The sequence below is a fragment of the Maylandia zebra genome, linkage group LG2 (assembly GCF_041146795.1).
Source record: "Maylandia zebra isolate NMK-2024a linkage group LG2, Mzebra_GT3a, whole genome shotgun sequence".
Lineage (NCBI taxonomy): Eukaryota > Metazoa > Chordata > Actinopteri > Cichliformes > Cichlidae > Maylandia > Maylandia zebra.
This window is the reverse complement of record NC_135168.1, coordinates 30,839,404-30,860,319: the sequence shown is the minus strand read 5'-3', so window position 1 is coordinate 30,860,319 and position 20,916 is coordinate 30,839,404. Positions and strand designations below refer to the sequence as shown.

Here is a 20,916-nt window from a genome sequence, read left to right as displayed (position 1 = left end):
GCTATCATCTTGCACCCTGCTGTTATGTGCTGGATTGTCTCGGGGGCATCTTTACACAGCCTGCACCTGGGGTCTTGCCTGCTGTGATAGACCCCAGCCTCTATGGATCTTGTGCTTAGAGCTTGTTCTTGTGCTGCCATGATTAGTGCCTCTGTGCTGTCAGTCCAGCTTTGTCCAGCCACTGGTAGGACTTCTGGATGTCAGCAACTTCCTCTATCTGCCAGTGGTACATACCGTGCAGGGGCCTGTCCTTCCACGATGGTTCTTCTCCTTGGTCCTCTTCTTTCTCAGGTTTCTGCTGCTTGAGATAAGCTCCAAGCACAAGGTCAGTTGTGGCCTGATGAAATCATGGATGTCTCGATGTTAGTGGCTTCTATCCTTACTTCAGTTTTGGCCAACAGGAATCTGAGTCTAATAAAATGATCCTTTCTAAATGGGAAATGCATTAAAAACATATATGTGATATTCTTTTTCTTTTCAGTATATTAGAGTCATCATTAGAAAATGAGTGACAGAATGTTTCTGTTGATGCCAACAAGGACAAACACAACATATTTTGTCACTTTGACAGATGCAGTGTGATCAGAAATATCAGCGTGCAAATCAACCCATCAGTGGATTAAATAAAGTCGTCCTATCAGTGAAAACTAGAAAGAAACAGACGATACTTGATTCAACATATTTATTGTGGCCTCACCGTTTTACATGGAAACACGAGTTAGTGTGCGTTCGTATCAAAGCATGAGGGGTACAGTGTACAATGCATAAAACAAAGGTCCAGTGCAAAAATATACCAAAGTATCAAAAGAATTATCTTATAAATGACACAGGAGCAGACAGATATATTTTCAGATATTTAGCCATATAATATTTGGTCTTATATAATCTCAAAACAACGGTTCTGTGGGTCAAATAACACCAAAAACTTCCAACTAAAGAATAAAGTCAGACTACCATGTATGTAACATGTAATTAGTTGGATTTTGGAAAATATCACCACCCCCCCCCAAAATTCACCAGGAAAATCATTTTGCTTATTGATGAATGACGCAATAAATGTCAATATTTAATCTTAAAAGGCCAATGTATGCAGTCAGCACCCCTTTCACATCCTCTTCCTCCTCCTCTTCATCACAACCAAAGCTATATAGATATCTAAACATATGTTCTAGGTATTATTTAAAGAAATTAAGCCTCTTGAAGCCTCTTCCTCGCTCCTCCTATTGACACTTGACTAAAACCTCCTAACTACCTCCTCCAACTTTGTCCTTCCTTTCCTTGAAGACTGAATTCTGCCTTTTTAAACACCAGTTTTCATCACACTCTCCCACACATCACATCCACAGGGTGGAAAACAACAGCTGACACTTAAGTGAATACTGCAAAAACGCAAGCTGCTTTGTATTCATTTTTTTCCCGTCCTGTATCACGCTTCATCCTACTTTGCAACACAATCCGGAGAAATAACGAGGTTGGGCTAAATGTTTGGGTCCATCTCCATCAATTAAACCTTACTTTTAATCTGAAAAGCTGTGCAAATCTACTTGGTGCAATAAAGATGTGCAATCTGATGCGACAGGTCTCCGTGAACCGAACTGAAATAAAAGGAAGCGGACGTGGGAAGCTAAAGAGACAGCCAGGGGTGGGAGCATGAAGCTGAAGATGGGGAAAAGATGCCGAGGGGATGAAAAGTGGCAGCAAGAGGAAACGAGTTGTGAAAAGTGAGAGAAAAAGAGTTTGTGGGAGAGTTAAGGATGTGAGTCACCACAGGCCTGATACAGAATCTATCACGTTTTTAACCAGTGGAAGGTGTAGGAGGAAGTGCGCTGTTCCCTCGCGCTCTCATTAGTGATACAGCGATCGTCCAGTGCTAAGCAACAGGGAGCAAAGAGTGGCAGCAGCAGGCACTTTGCTTCAAATAAACCAGAAAAATATCCTCATTCTCTAAAAGAGTAGCTTAAGATCATAAATGGATAAACCCTGATAAAAAGGAAACTGTTATTAGGTGTCAAACTGGTCAGCTTGCAGATGAGCTGATTTCATATGCTGTTACTTAAAGCAGTCCAGAGAGAAAGACAGATACTCTCAATCATTCCAATGTTAGACCATGTAAAAGAAAAGTGGTTATTGTAACAGAATTTCATAATGAACTCTGCAATTTAATCAGTTTTGAAGACAAATGAGAATTATGGAGTCAGAACTCATTTTAGAGCTGGTTTATTTCCCAGCATATACCCTAAAGGTGTATGACAGAGTGTGGAAGCAGGATGAGCAGATACAGGCTGTTCGATAACTGAAAGTTAGAGCTGAACAAAAACTATAAGAACTGTGGAGCACTAGGTTTTGGTCTGCTCTCCTGTCTAGTCTGGCCACGGTCCTGCTCAGGAACCTGACCAAAGCTGTCGGTTCTACACTGTCACCTTTCCCTGTAGGCCTGACCACAAGCTAGCACAGCAACAGTCTCTATGTACTTGTCCTATTCCATACTTAAAACAAAAACCCACATATACAGTAGCCTACAGGTTTTAAAAAATGTTAACATTATTGGTAAAAAAGTTAATTTAAAAAAAGCAAGCTAGGTAAGGTGTATTTACTCGTGACATGCTCGCCAGAATTTAATCTAACCAAATTTAATTTCAGTTGTTATCCACTTCAAACAAGGATAACAGTTTTAAGGTGCCTTACAATCTGAATCTATGTAAATATTAGCGCAAAGTATGCTACGTGTGTACAAGTCCTTTTGTTTATGAGACAAGTGACTCATTTCGGTACTGCTAGCCAAGCTTTGCTTTCATATAACAGCTAACAGCATTAGCTAGGAGCTGCAAGTTAGCTAATAGTTACGGCATATTTTGGCCCTGTTAGCGAGCACCTCTTAGCCTGGTAATATTAGGTCACAATCCACTATGTTAATGCACAATAGCCGCGTTAAGCTATTTGTTAAGTACGTCAGACAATCAAACACCTTCTGTCCCCGAAAGAATCGTTGTAAGACGTGATTAAAACTTAGCAATAAGACAAAAATTTCATTTTCCAGTTCAAAATATTCTCACAGAACCAGCTGTAATATTTCTCACAAGTCATAAGTCTATAATAAAAGTAAAATTAAAGTATCAATGTATATAAAAACATTTGGCACAATTATGATAACGACAAAATTCAAGAGTGTGCAGGATAATGTAAAAAACATAAAGTTAGCCGTTTAAGCAAAATCTCGTAGAGGAGAAACAGAATAATAAAATGGATAAATACTCAGATTCACATTTGAAGGTAAGAAAACCGCAATGATTTCTTTACCTTTACCAAAGCAAATAATACTTAATGCATACATCTGTGATATTTAATACATAAACACTCGTAACATTGACTTGTGTGTATTTTGTTGCAACACTTTGGGCCTGGGTGAGTTTCCAAGGTGATCTAAGAGTTTATCAAATTAATAACTTGATTCATAAATGAGATCAGTTGTCACTTGTGAATAATCTGTTAGAATCAAGGAAGCAAATACATCAAAGCTTTCATCTTTGGTTTCTTGCTTTGAAGCTCATTGAATAAAAGACAAAGAGGCCCAACTCACTACATATCCTATATTTTATATTTTCAACATGTTGCCCCATCAAAAACTGGTCCGACAGTGGGTAGTGTAACAAATACTGATCCAAAGGTTAGCAGTGATCTCTTCAATACTGACGACAGGATGGCTTTTGATGTAACGCGTATAAGAGGGCAACTGTGCAAAACACCTTTCTTACACACGCAACAAGAAAATCAAACAAACAGAATTCACATTTGATTTTAGACGATTCAGCCAAGTTTGTGAGTCCTGTGAGCAGCTCACATTCACAATCAAAGACCGTGGGGGGCATGCACGACTCGGTTTTAAGATTGAATTTCACATTCGTAAGCCTGCAATTCTGTACATATATGTAAAGATGGCCCGTAATAAAATATTTAGAAAACAGTGCATCTTACAGGATTATATACAAGCTATACAAAAAAAGAGCGAGTTATACTTGCTTTATATCTCTATTTATCTACACTATTTATGCTGCACATTTAAATTGCTCCTTTTATGGTAAATGGCTTTTAAGGTCCTTTGCAAAAAGAAATGCGATTTAAATGACGTGGTCCAGTTCTGTGGTAGACTGACCTCTCACACTTAGAGCCGAGGGGAGGGGCTGTGCTAGCAACATATATTCAAACTAATTCAAACTATGCAACGCAGCAAATATACCCATCAGTATTTTTTTTTTTCCTCACTTCATAACGAATTTGCAGACTAGTTGCGTGAGAAAATAATTCCTATCTAACATTTGATAGTGCTATATATTAAATAAAATAGTGATATGTATTTAATAAACTAGAACATGAGTCAGTACAGTAATATGATAGTTTGTTTGGGTTCTACCACTCTGATAAAAGCAATTCTATCAATTCAAGGACTTCATAAATACCGGAACAGTTTTGAGGTATTGCAGACAGGCAGCGAACACTGTGGATCTAAAACTGCTCCAAGGACGTAATCATGGCACGAGCAACAAAGATGGAATGATATGAAGCAGCCCACATTTCATTAAATGCCCAGGTGATGTACAGAGTGAACAAAGCTACTGACAGACAAACACAAATTAAGTGATGATTACTCTCTGGTGTGTGCAGCAACAACTGTGATCCAGGTGTGAGGATGCCGATGATCCAGAAAAGCATCAGAGCTGGGCATTTTAAAACGCACACAATCAAATACTTGTTAAGCACATAATTAAGTCATAATTGATTCTTGAAAAAAAGAAAAAAAAATCCAGGCGCTGAACAAACAGCCAGGTGTTCATGTGAAATCCCAGAACAACCGTCCACGTGAAGCCCTCTGTTTTGGTGAAGCGTCACGTAAAATAAAGGAAAAAAGACGCTGGCACAGCTGCTTGTACCTTTGAACATTTCTGTGGATGTGTGTTTGTGCTGCAAATCATGTCCAGGCGTCAGTGCTGTGATCCACGCGTCAGTAGTCGATGATGGAGCGATGAATTCAAGCTTTTTTCCTGCAGGCGGATTTTTGACCAGCTCAATCGTTGATCATAATGGTTTAACATGGCGACTGCACAAGGCTGAGGGACGGATGGAGGAATCGAGCAGACTCTTGCAATGGTATCCACCACTTCACGGAGGTCAACGCAGGTCAGCACAAAGCCAAAAAACACACAACAAAGCATCACCAGGATAACCCAGAACAATGAAGGCAGACGCCCACCAGTCGATCCCAGAGGTAACTGGTCTCAGTGTTACCAGTTGAACAGAGAGTTCTGTCCGAGAGTCATGAAGTAAATCTGACTGCTGCCGCCCGACTGCACCGACGCAAAGAAAACCTGCAACAAGACGGTGCTTTTAGGAACTGAAATCAAACAAACGGTGCATAAATAAAGCGAGTGAGGCTGTTTTTTGTCGTAGGTTCCTCCTACCTTGTCATTCCTTTCACACAGGAACTTCAGCTTTTGAGCCTTTTTATGCATGAACACTCCCTCCAGGTTCCCCGTGTTCGCTGACCTCAGCTCTATGGCCTTTTCTCCCCAACCCATCACCTGGTTAGACTGCAGGTAGGCTGGATTGGAGAGAAACAGACGAGTATGAGAAAACAGTCTAAATATGTCTCCTACATTTTTACTCCTTATACTTGAATACTGCCTCATCTCCATGCCCCAAAAACACACACACACAGATTGACTACCATCTTATTTTTAGCCCACCCTGTCCCTGATCTGTCTCCACTGAATGTGGTTCAGGTTAAGTTCTCAGTGGCAGGACAGCTGCTCATCCAGATCTAGTGAGTCGAACTGGAAAAATCTACAGTGATGTTAAGCAGTGCCTGACTAATCATCGCAATTGGGTTGTTGTTAGTGGTACCTGCACAAAGATGCACTGTGTACAAAAATAGACCTTTATGGGTGTATATAGCATTTGCATAAAGATGTGTGCTCCAACATTACCGACAGATGTAGGCATTTCCCCCCACTGCAGCACTGTATCCTTGGTGATACGGCCATAGGTGTCAATGTAGACGCCCTCGTCTTCATAGCAAACCAGGACCTCTGTTCCAGCTTTGTTTGGCAAAATGATGATTGCATGGGGACGGATGGGACCCGGGATCTGCAGAGTAACGCACACACAAACACAACATGAACACTCGTTTTTTTTTTTTAAATTATTGTTTGGAAAGAAAAACCCAAATTAAAAACCCCAGAAAATACTATCATCTATATGGATTGCAGAAAACATGAAGGCTGTTCCTTCATGCTATTTAAATGTTATCTTACAGTCACTGGTGATCCAAAGACTAAGGTTCAGGTCTAAATGCACAACCATTGCAACAATCAAACGTAACAAATCCATAGTCACAACTTTATTTCAAAGACTAGATTTCATGATGAAACTAAAGTCCTTGACTAAATATGGCAGCATTGTATCAGAACTGACCAGATACTCAGATTCTTAATTTAATAAAACATTTTAACAGAGATTGAACACAGCAGCCTGTATTTAAGATAAAATTCCAGGAGGAAGTAAAAAAACAAGTTAGAGATTCGATTTTATTCGAAGACGCATTTCACTGCTCAGTTAAGTTTATCTAACTTTAACTTTATTTAAATCCATTCAGAAAAGTGTTATTACATTATTTCACTGAGAACATCTTCAAAGTAGTGACCTAGGAATATATTTAACAGTTCAGACACATGTTCACAACAGCTCAGGATGTTTATCTAACCAGATAAGATCCATTTACTTATCCAGCTGAAGGATGAACCCAACGCTTCAGAAACAGGTTTCTAATAAATCAAAGGGTCCATCGATGATTGGACAAATACATCGACTATCGACGATAGGCGGAGCCTTTCGCTGATCGTTTTTATTTTTTTTGCCCGTGAGTACATTTGTTAATAATGTTGGTTGAAGCTAAGAGAAGCAGTCAAAAATAACAGCGCCGTTTTAACAAACAACAAATTAAAAAAACCACAATGTTGGAAACAAAGAGGAACGAGCTTTTCCCCCACTGTAACGTGTTTACAGGCTGTTCCAGTGTTTATCTGTCTGACACACTCGACCGAACAACAAATACAAATTAAACAAGAAGTAAGTTAAAAATCAAAATGTCTCTTCCAGTGAACATAAAACCCTCTGATGTAAAGTTAAGTCTTTTGTTGGATTTGGCGCATCTCAAATAAATAAATGAATAATCCAAAAAGTATCTATAATAATACTGAAACAAACAAGAAAAGAAGCTAAAATATTCCCTCCAAACAAAACTTAGAAATTTAAAATGCGCAAATCAGTCCGTGCATGATTGCATTGCTCCGCCCATCAAAAAGTCTGCAGCTGCACGACTTTTCCTCCTATCATCGGTTATTGGACTGTCGATTGGAACATTTTTATATATCGCACAACCTTAAAGTCCATAAACGTGAAGGAGAGGTGTTTGTTTGTTGCAAGCCTCATTTAATCGCGAAACTCTGAAATATCTGTTCAGACACTTTTAGCAAACTAGTTATGAAATATTCCAACCAACCAAGCGTTCACTGCAGCAGGTCTGACAAGATTTAACTATGAAAATAAATCATTGCAACTTTCTAAACATGAATATCAGACAAACTACAGATATTAGGACAAACACTGCAACGTCAATGAATCCTTTAACAGATTCCACCGAAGCAAAAGTCCTACAATAAAAGAAGAAAATGTTGGGCTGAGCTCTGTGCCCGACACAAACACTGCGCTTCACACCGAACACCTTACCAGAGTGTGAGCCACCACAATCCTGAGCATGAGAACAGGCATCCACAGCCGCAACGCAATCTTAATCCTCTGCCTTGGAATCAGCATTGTTACATAGTTTGCAGGCAACAACAGGAGATGGCTGTACGCGTGTGTGTGCGCGTGTGTATACTTCTTTAAGTGGGTGGGCACATTGTGTGTGTGTGTGTGTGAGAGAGAAAACGTTTGAGGGTTAGGCTTTGCTTACAGGTGAACTGATTTTAACAGTAACAGAAATCACTGTTTTGACGTCTTTAACTGATTGTGTGTATGTGTGTGTGGGTATGCACCTAAGACAAGAATGAGTGTGTATCAGATAACAGCTACTGGGAAAAGCCCCAGCAGTGTGAAGGTTCCTCCAGTGTGCGTGAAGAAAGAGAAAGTGAGTGGGTTTAAAGGAGTGCTGCAGCTGAGTGTGTCTGGCAGAAAGCTCCAGTGTGTATGTAAGAGAGACAAGAAAAGAGGAAAACACGGGAAGGAGAGCAGAAATGATATCGAAGCAGCAGCAGCAGCAGCATAAGGCACCGGTGTAGTAGACAGCTGTGAGCAGGCTCGCTTAATATACACAGGAGGGAGGGGGGGGGAGCAGGTCAGGACACACACTCACTTTCTCTCTCTCTCTCTCTCTATCACACACACACACACACACACACACACACACACACACACACACAGTTAATGATGGTAAGAGAAGGAGGACAGAAGGGGTGTATTTTTAGAGCTAATTTCTCTCTTCATGTGTCTCCAACTCCTCCTTGCTTACAGAAAGTAGCACGTTTAGCGGTGGCAGGGGTGCTGTGTGTGTTTGGGTGTATAAAAAAAAACAAAACAAAAAAACAACCTCACAGAAAGAAAGTTTATAATCGCTTTAACTCCACGCAGCAATTTGTGACCGAAAAATCGAATTGTGACACGAGTCCTTTCAGAATGACTCACAAAATGATTAAACGTTCCTCGTATGGATGCTAGGCGGACAAATATAAAGAACATCTTTAAATAAACCATTAAACTGGAACAACCAGCCACCCACTCACACTCCACACCACATGTAGTGCTGTATAGTTTGCACAGTAAATCAACTGATGGAATCAGATTACCTTCAGACTCTGGAAAGACTGATTAAATAAAGGCTCAAGCCAAAATGTTTCCAGCGTAAAGTTGAACCACTTTAATATAAACTGAGCCTCGGGCCTCTCCAGTTGTTGCTAAGAACATATTTAACAGGATGTGTCAGAATGTGAATATGACTCACTCAAGCTACAGCGAGCTTTACATGCCCACATACAGCAGAGGAAGAATAATAACTGCTCCAATTGTACCAGCAGTGGGCGATTGGTCACAGTTAAAGACACAAATACATTTACAGCGTAACCTTTCTAAATATTAAACACTAAACAAATCAGATTTACATGTTCCCAACAAGGACCAAACAAAGAAATACTGGCCGTGCTGACTCCAGCCACCAAATGCAGTCGTTTACTTTCACCAAAGAGATCATGCAGAGTTGTAGCCACAGGTGTTGAAAACACACCTAAGATGCTCCAGTTCATCAGTGCTGTGACTGTGTCGTTAACCGTGAATGTTTTCAGAGTGTACTTTAAGGTGAAAGTGAGGTTATTATGCAAAGTTTAACTGGGACAACCCACTTGAGATTAAATCGCTTTGTATGTGACCTATAAACTGAAATGAATCTGATGCAGATACTGAGGCTATAGCATATACAGTCACGGTTCCTCATTCAATTCTAAAGGTTTTACATATCAGGAAATAATGAAGACATCATTAGAAAAAATTAAGCCTGAATGCAGCAGTAGTGTGTAGTAAGGGTGTGCTTAGTTTGACATGGTGTACAATGTGTTATTGCCTAATTTAAAGGCCCTCTAAGGAGGGTGGTGACTTGACTGGACTGTGAGTCTCAGTTTATTAGGTTTATGTGACAGGGTGTGGCTTGCGATGCCACTGCAGGTGAGATGGATGCGCCTGAGTGGCATCTACAATCACGCCTCGCCAGCTTATACCGGATCCTGTATTGGTTGTTGCTGTGCAGGTGTAAATAAAGCTGAAAAGCTTGAAAATGTCACCGGGTCTGCTGTGGTTCGTTACAGTTTGAGAACAGCACCTTCTACATGTAAATGGTAAACAGACGGCTTCAACATGGGCTTAGTATCTCGCCCAAGGATATTTGGCATGCAGACTGGAGCAGACTGGGATCGAACCACCAGCCACTGTTAGTAGGTGACCTACTCTCCCACCTGAGCTACAGCCACCTGCATCAATGACACTAAAGCATGTGACTCCTTTAGTGTCATTGCTCGTGTCGGTCTCATTTTCAGGAGGCGGTGTCGAGTCTGTGATGAATCTGTTGGGTCAAGCTGTGCTAATTCTAGAGAACATCACAAATCAAACTCCTCCGCAGCCACACAGGAAATGATAAAACGCTCCAGTGCCTCGTCAAAACATCCACATTTCAACATCAGCTGAAAAATCAGCGTACACGCATAAAAGATCTGTGACAGCAGCTTCACTCAAGTCAGTGTCTGCAGATTTAATGAAAGTTCAAACACCACCTATGAACGTGAGTCACAACAGTTTGATATTAGTTCCCACAGACGGAGTGAGGGCGAGCAATGATATTTTGGTAAATGCAGAAAGAGAGACGATGAAATTAAGAGAAAATGAACAGTGGTACCTTGAATGATAGAGTGACAGTGGGAGGGAGAAAAGGAAGCGGATGGAAGAATAGTTTCTGACAGCCATCGACTGTGTTGGAGGAGAGTGGAGGGAACACAGCAGAAATGCAGGAAAGTAATGACTGACATGACTGTGAGTGGGAGGAGGGCTATACTGAGATGTATACTAAGAGATGAAGAGTGAGGTGATATGGTCGACTGGAGAGCTGATAAATGAAAGAAAATGACTTAATAAGCTGCTTTAACAGAAAGCTGCAGGTACAGAGATCAGACATCGGTTTAGTCTTTAAAGATGTAAAACTCTCACGATGACAACTACAGGTTGAGCCACAGTGATGGAGCAGAGCAGGGAAACCCTCAAACTATCCCACATCACAGACTCGACACACACCTTTATGGCAAAAACAGTGCCAACAAAACATGCAAACAGACACGCACAACCTCCTGAGTCGAAGTGATGACACAATCCTCAAAGAGTACGAAGAACGGAGCAGATGCTTACATGTGTCGGCAAGTAGAGGTCATATGGTGTCCCAGAGTCTACGTCAATGGCGTGGAAACCAGACACGGAGCCGTAGATGACCTTTAACCTTTGACCTTCCTCCACTGTCAGGTCAACAGAAAGGGGCTTTTGAGGCAGAGTTCTGAAGGACTGGGCAGACACACAGACACGATGATTAAGTTACATAAGTTTGCACATTAGCCTAATTACATAATCTAAAGTGAAACTGCTCCATTAATAATAATGCAGTGTCACAAAAGCTGCCATCCTAAGATAGTCCACCTAATTCTTCCATTTTTGGCCTGTGACACGGTATGGAAGAGAAAGTAGTTCAGGCCTCAGAGGACAAACAGAAATGGGACACATCTCTGCTGAGAGTCTGTGGTTATGAGACCCAGAACCTGATGTGTCCTGTCTGTGTACATGCAAGTGTTCGACTGTGGAAATAACACAGCAATAACCCACTTAATCAATGAATCGATCAATGGAAAGGAAAGCTGAGCAGGCTGATGTTCTTAGGTGTTACACCGCGATGTTAAACTTAGCTTCACCTTGTCTGTAGTGCTGTTAGTTAGCATGCTAAAACCAGCATGTCAGCCTGTTTACATGACTACACACACTGGTTAGTAAAAAGGAAGGTGCTTCAAGTTTTCAACTAGAAGAAAAGTCTGAGATAAACTACTGTGTGACTTTACGATTACTACAAACATCTAAAAAACCTTCTAATAAGTAGAATAAGTAGTACTTTCCATGATATTAGTATTTCACAGCTCCACAGACTGATGAACTTATATCTTCAGTATCTCTTATTTTTATTGCATTTTATTAATTTGTTACCAACCTTAAAGGCCATGAATTTGTGGTAGGGTTTTGGGGCCCAAGCGTACACCTCCACAGCATTCTTCAAGGCAATCACCAAGAACTTTATCTTCTCATAACGCACTAGAAAACAGAAAAACAGAAACAAAACAAGCGGTAAGGAGCGTGAAAAATCTGAGACCACATATTCTACACGTAGCTCCTAAAGATCACTACATACACAACATCTGTAACCTGCATTAGTTTGAAGCTCTGTAAAATATCATTCTGTTTTTATTTAGTGTACCTACCCACTTTATAGTGGACACAGCCCTCTAAATCACCCACTGACGTCCAGCCCTGTCTTTTCTCCACCTCCGGGTCATTACGCAGGATTTTATTCCTTAACCAGGACAAGTAGTAGAGACGCAGCTTGTTCTTTTTTCCTACAGACAGAGAGGGAAGGATGCAAACGACTCCTGCTTCAGTGTGACAAAGTTTCAATCAGTTTCTTTGAGGTGACGGAGCAAACCAGAACAGAGCACGAATATCGAGCAGTCATCCACACACAAGTGTCAGTTTTACCTGAAGAAACCTGTTAAACAGTTACAGTAATGTGGTCTCTTTGAACTACTGTGCAAAACTTATAAGCAGAGTTTAATCATTATGCAGGGCAGAGTGCTGCACTCTGTGTCACTGTTTCTGTAGCCCTGAACATTTGAACATGCAGCACATATACCTGATACAGTAATCAACACATTGAGTCCTTCAAGTACATCCATTTGTTGAAACCGTCGCCTGCTGATGAGCGGGTACACCTTTCCCTGACCACTTCGATCCAGCAGCCACAGACCGTTTTCTGTGCCCACCAGCAGATTCACACCTGCACGTCAAAACAGAAAATATCAACACTGACACAGTTTGTATCATTTTCTGAAAGAATCTACTTCATTTAAAAACACAAACAACATAAAACACATAAAAACTACATACCCCATAATCCAGCACACAGAACCTCCGCGTTGAACTTCTTTTTGTACTTTCGGATCTCTGGCGTGTCGCTCTGTGGTCGAATGTTGGTTGGGTTCACGTTAACCACGGAGCCCTTCCTGTGGTTCTCTCTCTTCAGTGGCTCGCCCTTAATGCCCGCTGAATGCAAAAATGATTCAAGATAAAAGTTTAAAAAATAAAACTAAACTGTGCTCACAAAGCAAACTGTAGCTCGGCTCTCTGGTAGAAAACTCACTCGGGCTCTGTGGTGGTGATGAGATGGGGATCAATCGTGGATCAATGAAGGGCAGGAAGGAGGAAGATGATGATGTCGGGCTTTTACCAGTAGGACTGCCGATATCCTGATGAGCACAATGACAAGGGAAGAGATTTTATACTTTAATAAAACACGAACAAAAAAAAACAACACAACAGGCAGTTACAGTTATGAAACCATAAACCATTTATATAATCATTTACCAGTTACAAATTATGGTTTTCATACATCAGTAACAACAGTTCCGTTAACTCGAAATCCAAACTGAAACCCAGGAAGACTGAGCTCCCAGCCTGTGCCACTACCTCCCTCTGGTGGACATTTATAACTAATGCAGTCTGTCGCTTTATTTAAACCTTGGCTATGATAATGAGCCCAAAGGTTTATATCAAGTAGTCTGTTGACATTTATTAACACAAGGACATTAATACTGATACAACTGTAAGTCCATCTGAACTTAATCAGCACTTTGTCTTAAAAACAAACAAAAAACAAACAACTATTATTCTCATTTACAATCTAATTCTTTTGTTCTTGGATGCTACTAGAGTAGCTTTCATTCATAGTTCAAAATAATCCATATTTATGTTATACTGGGTTTTGATGCTGCCGATCAATTCATCCTCTGTCTTTCTTTAAGGCCCTCATCATATAAGATAACTTTTGAGTGATTGGTTGCCCCTCAAAAGCAATGCAATTTGATCTCAAGAGTAAAAAGACATCGAGTGTTTAGAGCTTTTGGCTCACAGCAGTTACTTTGACAGTGTTCAACGTGAACATCCACCACTGAAACAAACTGACAGTATGACAGCAACATAATAAAGAGCATGATATACTGTTTTCATTATAAACAACACTGCTGAACGTCGCTGTAGTGTACACTGAATGATAAACAGGGATGCTGATGATGACAATGACCAGAAGAAGTAAAGCTCTGAGAAATCTGTGCTGATTTTCTACTTACATGTAGATCCTGGTGTGTGGGGGATCCGGGAGATGTGGGCGATCTCAAATAGCCAAGTTCCCGTGCTCGCTGCTGCTGGATGAATGCATTGTGGGTAGGACTAGAGGAAGAAATTTTTTGCAGAAGGTCTGGTAGCAAGTAGGTGTCATCTGAACCCAACTGCGAAATCTATAGAGCAATACCAGGACAGGATGTAACTTGAGTAACTGTGAGGCGTCACATGAATGAATGTTAAAGCTTTAGGAAGTCAGCTTTTTTACACAACCGACCACAGAGCAGACAGTCACGTGTGCTCTGTGGTTGTGTTTGCTCAGTACCTGGTTGAGATTGTGGTGAGGCTGCAGGACGATGCCGTCGGGTATTCCTCTGAAGTATTTCCCTTTTCCATTGGACATGCCAGACCTTGAAACATACCGCTCGAGATTTTAGACTAGAGACCGACTGCAGATGTCATATTTCATAGTTAGAAACAAGACTGATGCATCCTTCAGCAATAAAAGCAACACACTGGATCCTAATGACACCTGCTGTTTCAGACTGTGACTAACTCACAAACAACACTATAGTAACACTAATTTGCTTTCAGGACTGTTAAACCAAATGAGATACTTGGCTTCTCCCAGGTTTACTGCCACAGGAATTGAAATCACAATAAACAGACTTGGATTTCATTTCCTCTTCATACTTAGCAGAAATATTTCAGTGCTCATTTCTCCCAGTAGATGCAGCAGAATTACTAATTTTGTGACTTTTTACTAGATTCTAAATATCAGTTTAAAAAAAATCTTGCAACACATCATGTTTCGTCACAGTGCTGTTTGGAAACTAAAAGAGTTGCTTCACTCCTTCATGTGCAGCAGGACACTTAGTTTTTTTGCTAAAAGAAACTGTCGAGCAGGTCAAACACATGATGAGCTTGATGGGAACATTTCTTAAACAATAACCTCTAACAATAAGAATACAGCATCATAAATACACTGAGGATGTGTTTGGTTACCCGCTTCGCTCCTCGTCATCACTGCTGCCGACTTCATCGCTAGAAGAAGAGTATTCTGCGGCCTTGTTAAGCCGACCCAGAGCGGGTTTTATTCCCTGCGAGAGGAAAAGGAAGTAGCCGGAAAAATGAGTTGGACAGAGAGAAAAATCATTGATGTTAATGTGATGAAGCAAGTTTCAAATCAATGAGGAAGAGGGATCTAGATGACATGTGCATGCATGCTTTGTACTGATACTATGATATACTGAAACAATTTAACTCTATAAACCAGTGAGACTGCACACATGCTCCAACAACACTTACCTGTGTGTGTCCACTGCTTATGTTATCCAGCTTCCTGTGTGGGTGGTGCTGCAGGAGGGGACTTTCCAGCTTGAAGTAACCTAAGACACACACATATGTTAGCAGCAGTAATCAGTGTGAGAGTTACATGTGGAATCTCATGTGTAAATATACCTGTTTCTTGCCAGACTGCTTTAAAGACAGTAAATGGACCCAAGGCTGTGAGCTAGTTCAGGCAGGTTACTCGAGCTGTACTGTCCTCATTGTCTACAGCAACACTTCTGAATCTAAAAAATGCTCCCTTATTCACAAAGGGTCACCACAGTGGGCAGCTCGGTATGTTTGATTTGACAGATTTTTTTAAATGTTGGATGCCCTCTCTGGGAAAAGACTGAAATGACTTGGATCTCCTCCCGGGATCGAACGGACAATCTTTAGCTCGTTAGGCAAATGTGTGAACCACAATCTCAGCTTCATGTCACTGCATTACTGTGTGCTGTTTAAACTCCAGCATCCACCTGCAGCTTCCAGGGGAATGTTTAATAATGACTCCCTAAACTGCCCAGGTGATTTAAAATAAAAATATATTTAAGTTTCCATAAGACAGAGGCATGTTGTTCATAGTGTATTTGAAGAAAAGTGATTTACAATCCACCTTTTAAAAGTCCAGCCCACAGTTTACTTAAACTTATACACTAGCATTTCAGCTGCGCTCTGTCCAAATGGGCTCTATTTTCTTTCTATTTTCTTTTATCTCCACATGACAGAAGTATCTGGCTCACCACTTGGTGTCTAACTGCTCTTGGTGCTGGTTGGTAGTTTATTGTTGGGTTTTAGAGCCATTTCCCTGAAAACTGCACAATACTGCAGCTCAAACTTTAACAATAGAAACTAAATCAATACAGTAAAGATTTAGCCTGTAAAACAAAAACAATGGACTAAAAATAAAGCCTTTGTCATGCTGTCACTTCAAACACTCCCTTTATATTTTCCACAGATTCATGTGATGCATTGTAATCATGAAGTAGAGACTTACAGGACAGTTACATCAGGGTTGGTTATCAAGTCGTTCAAGAAGGTAATTAAATACCCAAAGAACGACTGTTTATAAAGAGTTTGTTTTATGGAACAAAACAGGAAACAACTCCTGTTTGTTGTGTTTCCATCAAGCGTGAGAGAGAAGAAAGTCTTTCTGTGCTGCTGGAATCAAAAGTGTTCGTGGAAATAACATCATCGGGGCACCTAAGTAAGCCTAAGTATCACACATTCAATAAATCGAGACATCAAACGCTCCTTTTACTATTTACAAAGCAGTAAGCGGCTTTCTCTCAGTTGTAGCATGAGTAGATAAAGGTTTCGTCTAACCACAGAGGAGCTACACGACTGTCAAGAACAATGTCTGATCTGTGACTTCGAACAAAGGAGGCTGAGGCCAGCAGCCAAACTGAGTGGGAGGCATCAAACGGTGTTTCCTTCCAACTACACGCAGAGGGCAACTTTGAAATCCTAAACATATTCTCCCCTCTGTCTATCCCAGCAGAAGTGCAGCTTCCTTGCTGCCGACCACAGAGGACACACCAAGCAGAACTTTGAAAAAGATGACTTGGTTGTTTCTTTCTCGCCGGAGACGCGGGTGGAGAGGGCAGGCTTTGAATACATCGCTCTGTTGTTGTGCTTTCTGTTGCAGTGTACTCTGCATGCGTACACCCCTCCCCCAACCCACGCCAGGCACCCATGAGATCACACCCACATACGCTGTTCACACTAGTGTCACACACATGGGCAAGTAAGGTGTAAGTTTGAAGCGCTGCTGAGAACAGCAGTCAAAAACAAACACACTGCAAACACATGTCATTACTAAAATAACACGAGTGCTTTTAGCTGTTCAAAGATGGCAGAACCAAGATTATTAGTGCACAATATAAACTGAACCCTAAGGCAAGGACACTGTGCTCTGTTACTCCAACAGCACAGGACTGAGGTTAGTGAGGTGAGCTGTGTTTAGGCATCACACACCTGGATGGTTGCTGCTTAAAGAGGAGCCTCCATGGGACGCACACCTCCCACTCTTATCTGCTGCAGACACTGGACTGCCACTAGATGGCGAGAGAGACACACAGACAGCATTACAGACGCAGAGTTAAAGACAGTTAAAGACAGGAAGTGAGCTGAATTGTGATCAACACTATACATCTCTCTGTCCTGATCTGAGAACGTCCTTCACGCCGTCACTGCAGTGACAGTTTTTCCACCATTATTTTCATCTCATCAAAAATAATCATCCAGGCTAAATGAATCTGATCTGCTGTTCTCCCGAGTTGGATGCCGACATGCTGACTTAGAGCGCCACACAAACACCAACAATAAATCAGGCCCAACAACACTGTGGTAAAGAGACATTTTATTCTAATGAGGCATTAAAAGAAAAATGACTCGCCAGCTTAAAAGACAGTTTACTAGAGTTTACTACAACTAAAATAAAATGTTTAACTTCATATCAATTAATATTTTATACTAAACATGATATATACACCAGTAAAATAATGTGATAATGTGAAGAGCTGGTAGACAAATGAGGTGCTGAACAACGCTTTGCATCTGAAGCTAATTATTCTCACTGTGATTCTGGAAACTGCATTAAAACTCATTAATTATCGAGTTTGATTCCCGTGCATTGGCGTGTGCATTTTAAAAAAACAAACACTGTGTCTGTGCTGACTGCTCCAAGAGTTCATTTCTCAGCAGAAGAAGAACCCAGGTGAGGTTTATGGCTGCTTGCACCACAAACAATGAGTAACATGGTTGTTAAACCAAAAGTCATCATGTAAGAGTCTCAAGTTTCCCTCTTTGTTTTTGTATTTGATCTTTTTTTGCTCTCTTCTGGGGTAAAGTTTAGTCATTTAGATGCTGCATGCTCCCATTCGGTCACTAGCTAGTTGCTATTGTCTAATACTTCAGATGTGGTGTGCAGTGGGTTTCTGTAAAACAAAAAACTGCACTTAAGACCGCTTCAAGAAAGAGGAAACTGAAGTGCTGCTAAAAGTTATTAGTGGGTTTGTCACTGCAAGTGACACTTGCTGAGTTTTTGATATTGTTATGTGTGAAAAATGAGCAACCTGTAACATTTAAACACACTTCTGCTCTGTCACAAACCCATGTGATGGTCTCTACTAATGGCAATCACATTACACACTTTAATACAAAAATTGATCCAAAAAAATGCCTCAGACAAATCAAATTTTGCACACACACCAGACTCGTTGTGTTGGTACAGACTGAACTGTAATGACAACCTGCTAACATTATGAACAGGACCTAGCTTAGTGTAGCCTACGCGTGTTAGCCCTCTAGCATTAGCAGCCACGTTTGGCACCGACTTGGTGAACCAAGCGCTGGTTCTTGTATGGACATCATGTATTAGTGCTCTACCTTGAGGCGGCCCTCTTGTGTCCCATCATCGGTTCCCTGCAGTAATACTTTGAGGTGGTGCGCTCTGGGACCTGAAAGATCAAAGCAAAATAGATTTAATAAAACCACGTGGACACAAAGCTCCCGCCTGATTATTTCATTTTTTGTTTTCAAACTAAATATTCTGTCGAGTCAAAGTATGTTAAAGCTAATTCTAAAAAAGGTTTATGTGGTTATGAAACCTTTACATTTACAATGCCTGAAAGGCTGCAGAGCAGAGTGCAATAAAATCTTTAATAACCCTCGAGGAGACATTTATTACTGAGAAACTAATGAGACCATTTGGCTTTGCTATTTCATAACATTTCAATGTTGCCCCTCTTAACACATCAAAGCCACGTCCAAATCATAGAGTGTGGAAATATTATCTGACTCGGAGCAATTTCTCTTTTCAGATCTGTGTGTGTGTGTGTGTGTGTGTGTGTGTATTTTTCGGTCAAGCAGCTGGCAGCCTTTTAACCTCTCATCTCTTGGGTCAAGTGACAAAGTCACAGAGAGGAAGACACACCCAGGAATGCAGGAAGAGAGCTGTGGAAATAGCTATCGTCCTTCTCACGAGTTGCCCACATCCTGCATCTGCACAAGCGCAGACACCCACAGAGACACTGAGCTGCACCAGTGTCTATCGCTTCCCGTCAACTGTGCTAGACACGTCAAATATAAGGCTTTTAAAACATTTTTTTAAGAGCATTTCAAAACCTTTATAAATTTAGGGATTTATAAAAATGCCCTCTAAGTTTCATCATAATACTATTCAGAGGGTAAGTTATGTGAATTCAGGCAACAGGAAAAGTCATTAATGTCTGCCTCATAACTCACACTGTAGTGTTGTTTAACCCAGTGTTTTCACAGCCACTCCTTTGTTTAAGTCACCACACTGCAAGAAAGTGTACTGACTTATTAGCTGCTCTCTCTATAAGCACCATATGGCCTCCTGTTAGATCAACAACATAACACAGCAAATAGACAGCTTTACTGCACCCCCCTGCTGTCTCTGTAGTACTTATAAGTTGTTTCATCAACCCCATATGGTGTTCTGTTGGTAAATACACCGACTCTGTACATCACTTAGCAGGGAGAGCCGCGATATTAGCAGGTGAGATGAGGTAAATGTGAGAAAGATGATTTTAGTTGGGGGCATTTCACAACAAACCTCGAGGTAAAACACAGTCCCTTCCTCCCCTCCTATCTGCTGCACACACAAAAGACTGACGACAAACACGCCAGCCGCATAACAACCTCGTGCTCAATGCACCACTTCCTTAGCTGGGCAACTGATCAGAATACAAGATGCCAAATACACACACACGCACACACTCTCTATCCTGTGCTCATGTGATGCAGGACACAACAAAGACTTCCTCTTTTGGTGGGAGCCAGAAGAACAAAATGCATCACTTGAACTTATGTCTCGTTCACGCCAATCATCAAATCTGCACCGTGACCCAGTAAGGAGCTGGAAACTAAAAACAGATGATACTCACTTTGGGTGGAGTCTCCACAGAGTCCCAGAAGACACTGTCAGTTGGGGACACGGGAGAAAATAGGGACAAAGGGGAGATGGCCATGTCTGACATAGAGCTGCTGTGTGGGGCATCCCGACTTGAACGAAGATTTTCATTCTGGGAAAAAAAAAAAATGTAAAAAGTTATTAAATAGTACCTCGTGACAGCACTTAGCATTTATACGAAATGAGCATATTAGGCTTCAGTCACACTGGAGTAAAAGCAGGACGGCAACCTCCGAGGGACCAAGAAACACCAGAGGTTTGTGAGTAAATAGGCCCTGTGACATTCTGGGGACCTGTTCGGGGTGTACCCCACATCTCGCCCCCTGGAAGCTGGGATAGGCTCCAACACCCCCCCAAGGAGAATGAATAGTTGGATGGTGATTTTGTTTTTGTTGTCTGGGGCTAATTGCAAGTAGTTGTGGCACGAGCGTGCAGCAGCCTCAACCTCTGGTTGACCACTTTTCAACATAAGGCAACAAATCTTGGTCTGACTTGGACTGAGGGTAGTCACTTTCTAGTAGGTTGGCAAAGGGTTGTGATTAATTGCTATGTCATTTGTAAATGTAGACAGATTGTCAACATGTTGCAACTAGTGCAACTTATCTGCACCATCAAAACCCAAGTTACAAAGGTTTGTGGCA

At 41.2% G+C, this 20,916-nt stretch overlaps 1 protein-coding gene across 4 annotated transcripts in view; it reads right to left on the bottom strand.

The window, feature by feature from the left end:
- Positions 1-668: 668 nt before the first annotated feature.
- si:zfos-2326c3.2 (mitogen-activated protein kinase kinase kinase kinase 4) overlaps positions 669-20,916 on the bottom strand; it is a 59,296-nt gene continuing 39,048 nt past the window's right edge. For all 4 annotated transcript variants that reach the window (XM_004563140.3, XM_012922430.3, XM_012922431.3 and 1 more), the window contains 16 exons: positions 20,250-20,387; positions 18,727-18,797; positions 17,314-17,393; positions 15,319-15,398; positions 15,016-15,110; positions 14,336-14,420; positions 14,019-14,186; positions 13,034-13,139; positions 12,781-12,936; positions 12,527-12,670; positions 12,099-12,233; positions 11,831-11,931; positions 10,990-11,139; positions 5,979-6,138; positions 5,454-5,593; positions 669-5,360 (listed from right to left, as the gene is read on the bottom strand). In XM_004563140.3, the coding sequence (XP_004563197.3) occupies positions 5,277-5,360; positions 5,454-5,593; positions 5,979-6,138; positions 10,990-11,139; positions 11,831-11,931; positions 12,099-12,233; positions 12,527-12,670; positions 12,781-12,936; positions 13,034-13,139; positions 14,019-14,186; positions 14,336-14,420; positions 15,016-15,110; positions 15,319-15,398; positions 17,314-17,393; positions 18,727-18,797; positions 20,250-20,387 (1,893 nt within the window). In that variant the 3' untranslated portion in view covers positions 669-5,276. The remainder of the gene's footprint in view (positions 5,361-5,453; positions 5,594-5,978; positions 6,139-10,989; positions 11,140-11,830; positions 11,932-12,098; positions 12,234-12,526; positions 12,671-12,780; positions 12,937-13,033; positions 13,140-14,018; positions 14,187-14,335; positions 14,421-15,015; positions 15,111-15,318; positions 15,399-17,313; positions 17,394-18,726; positions 18,798-20,249; positions 20,388-20,916) is intronic.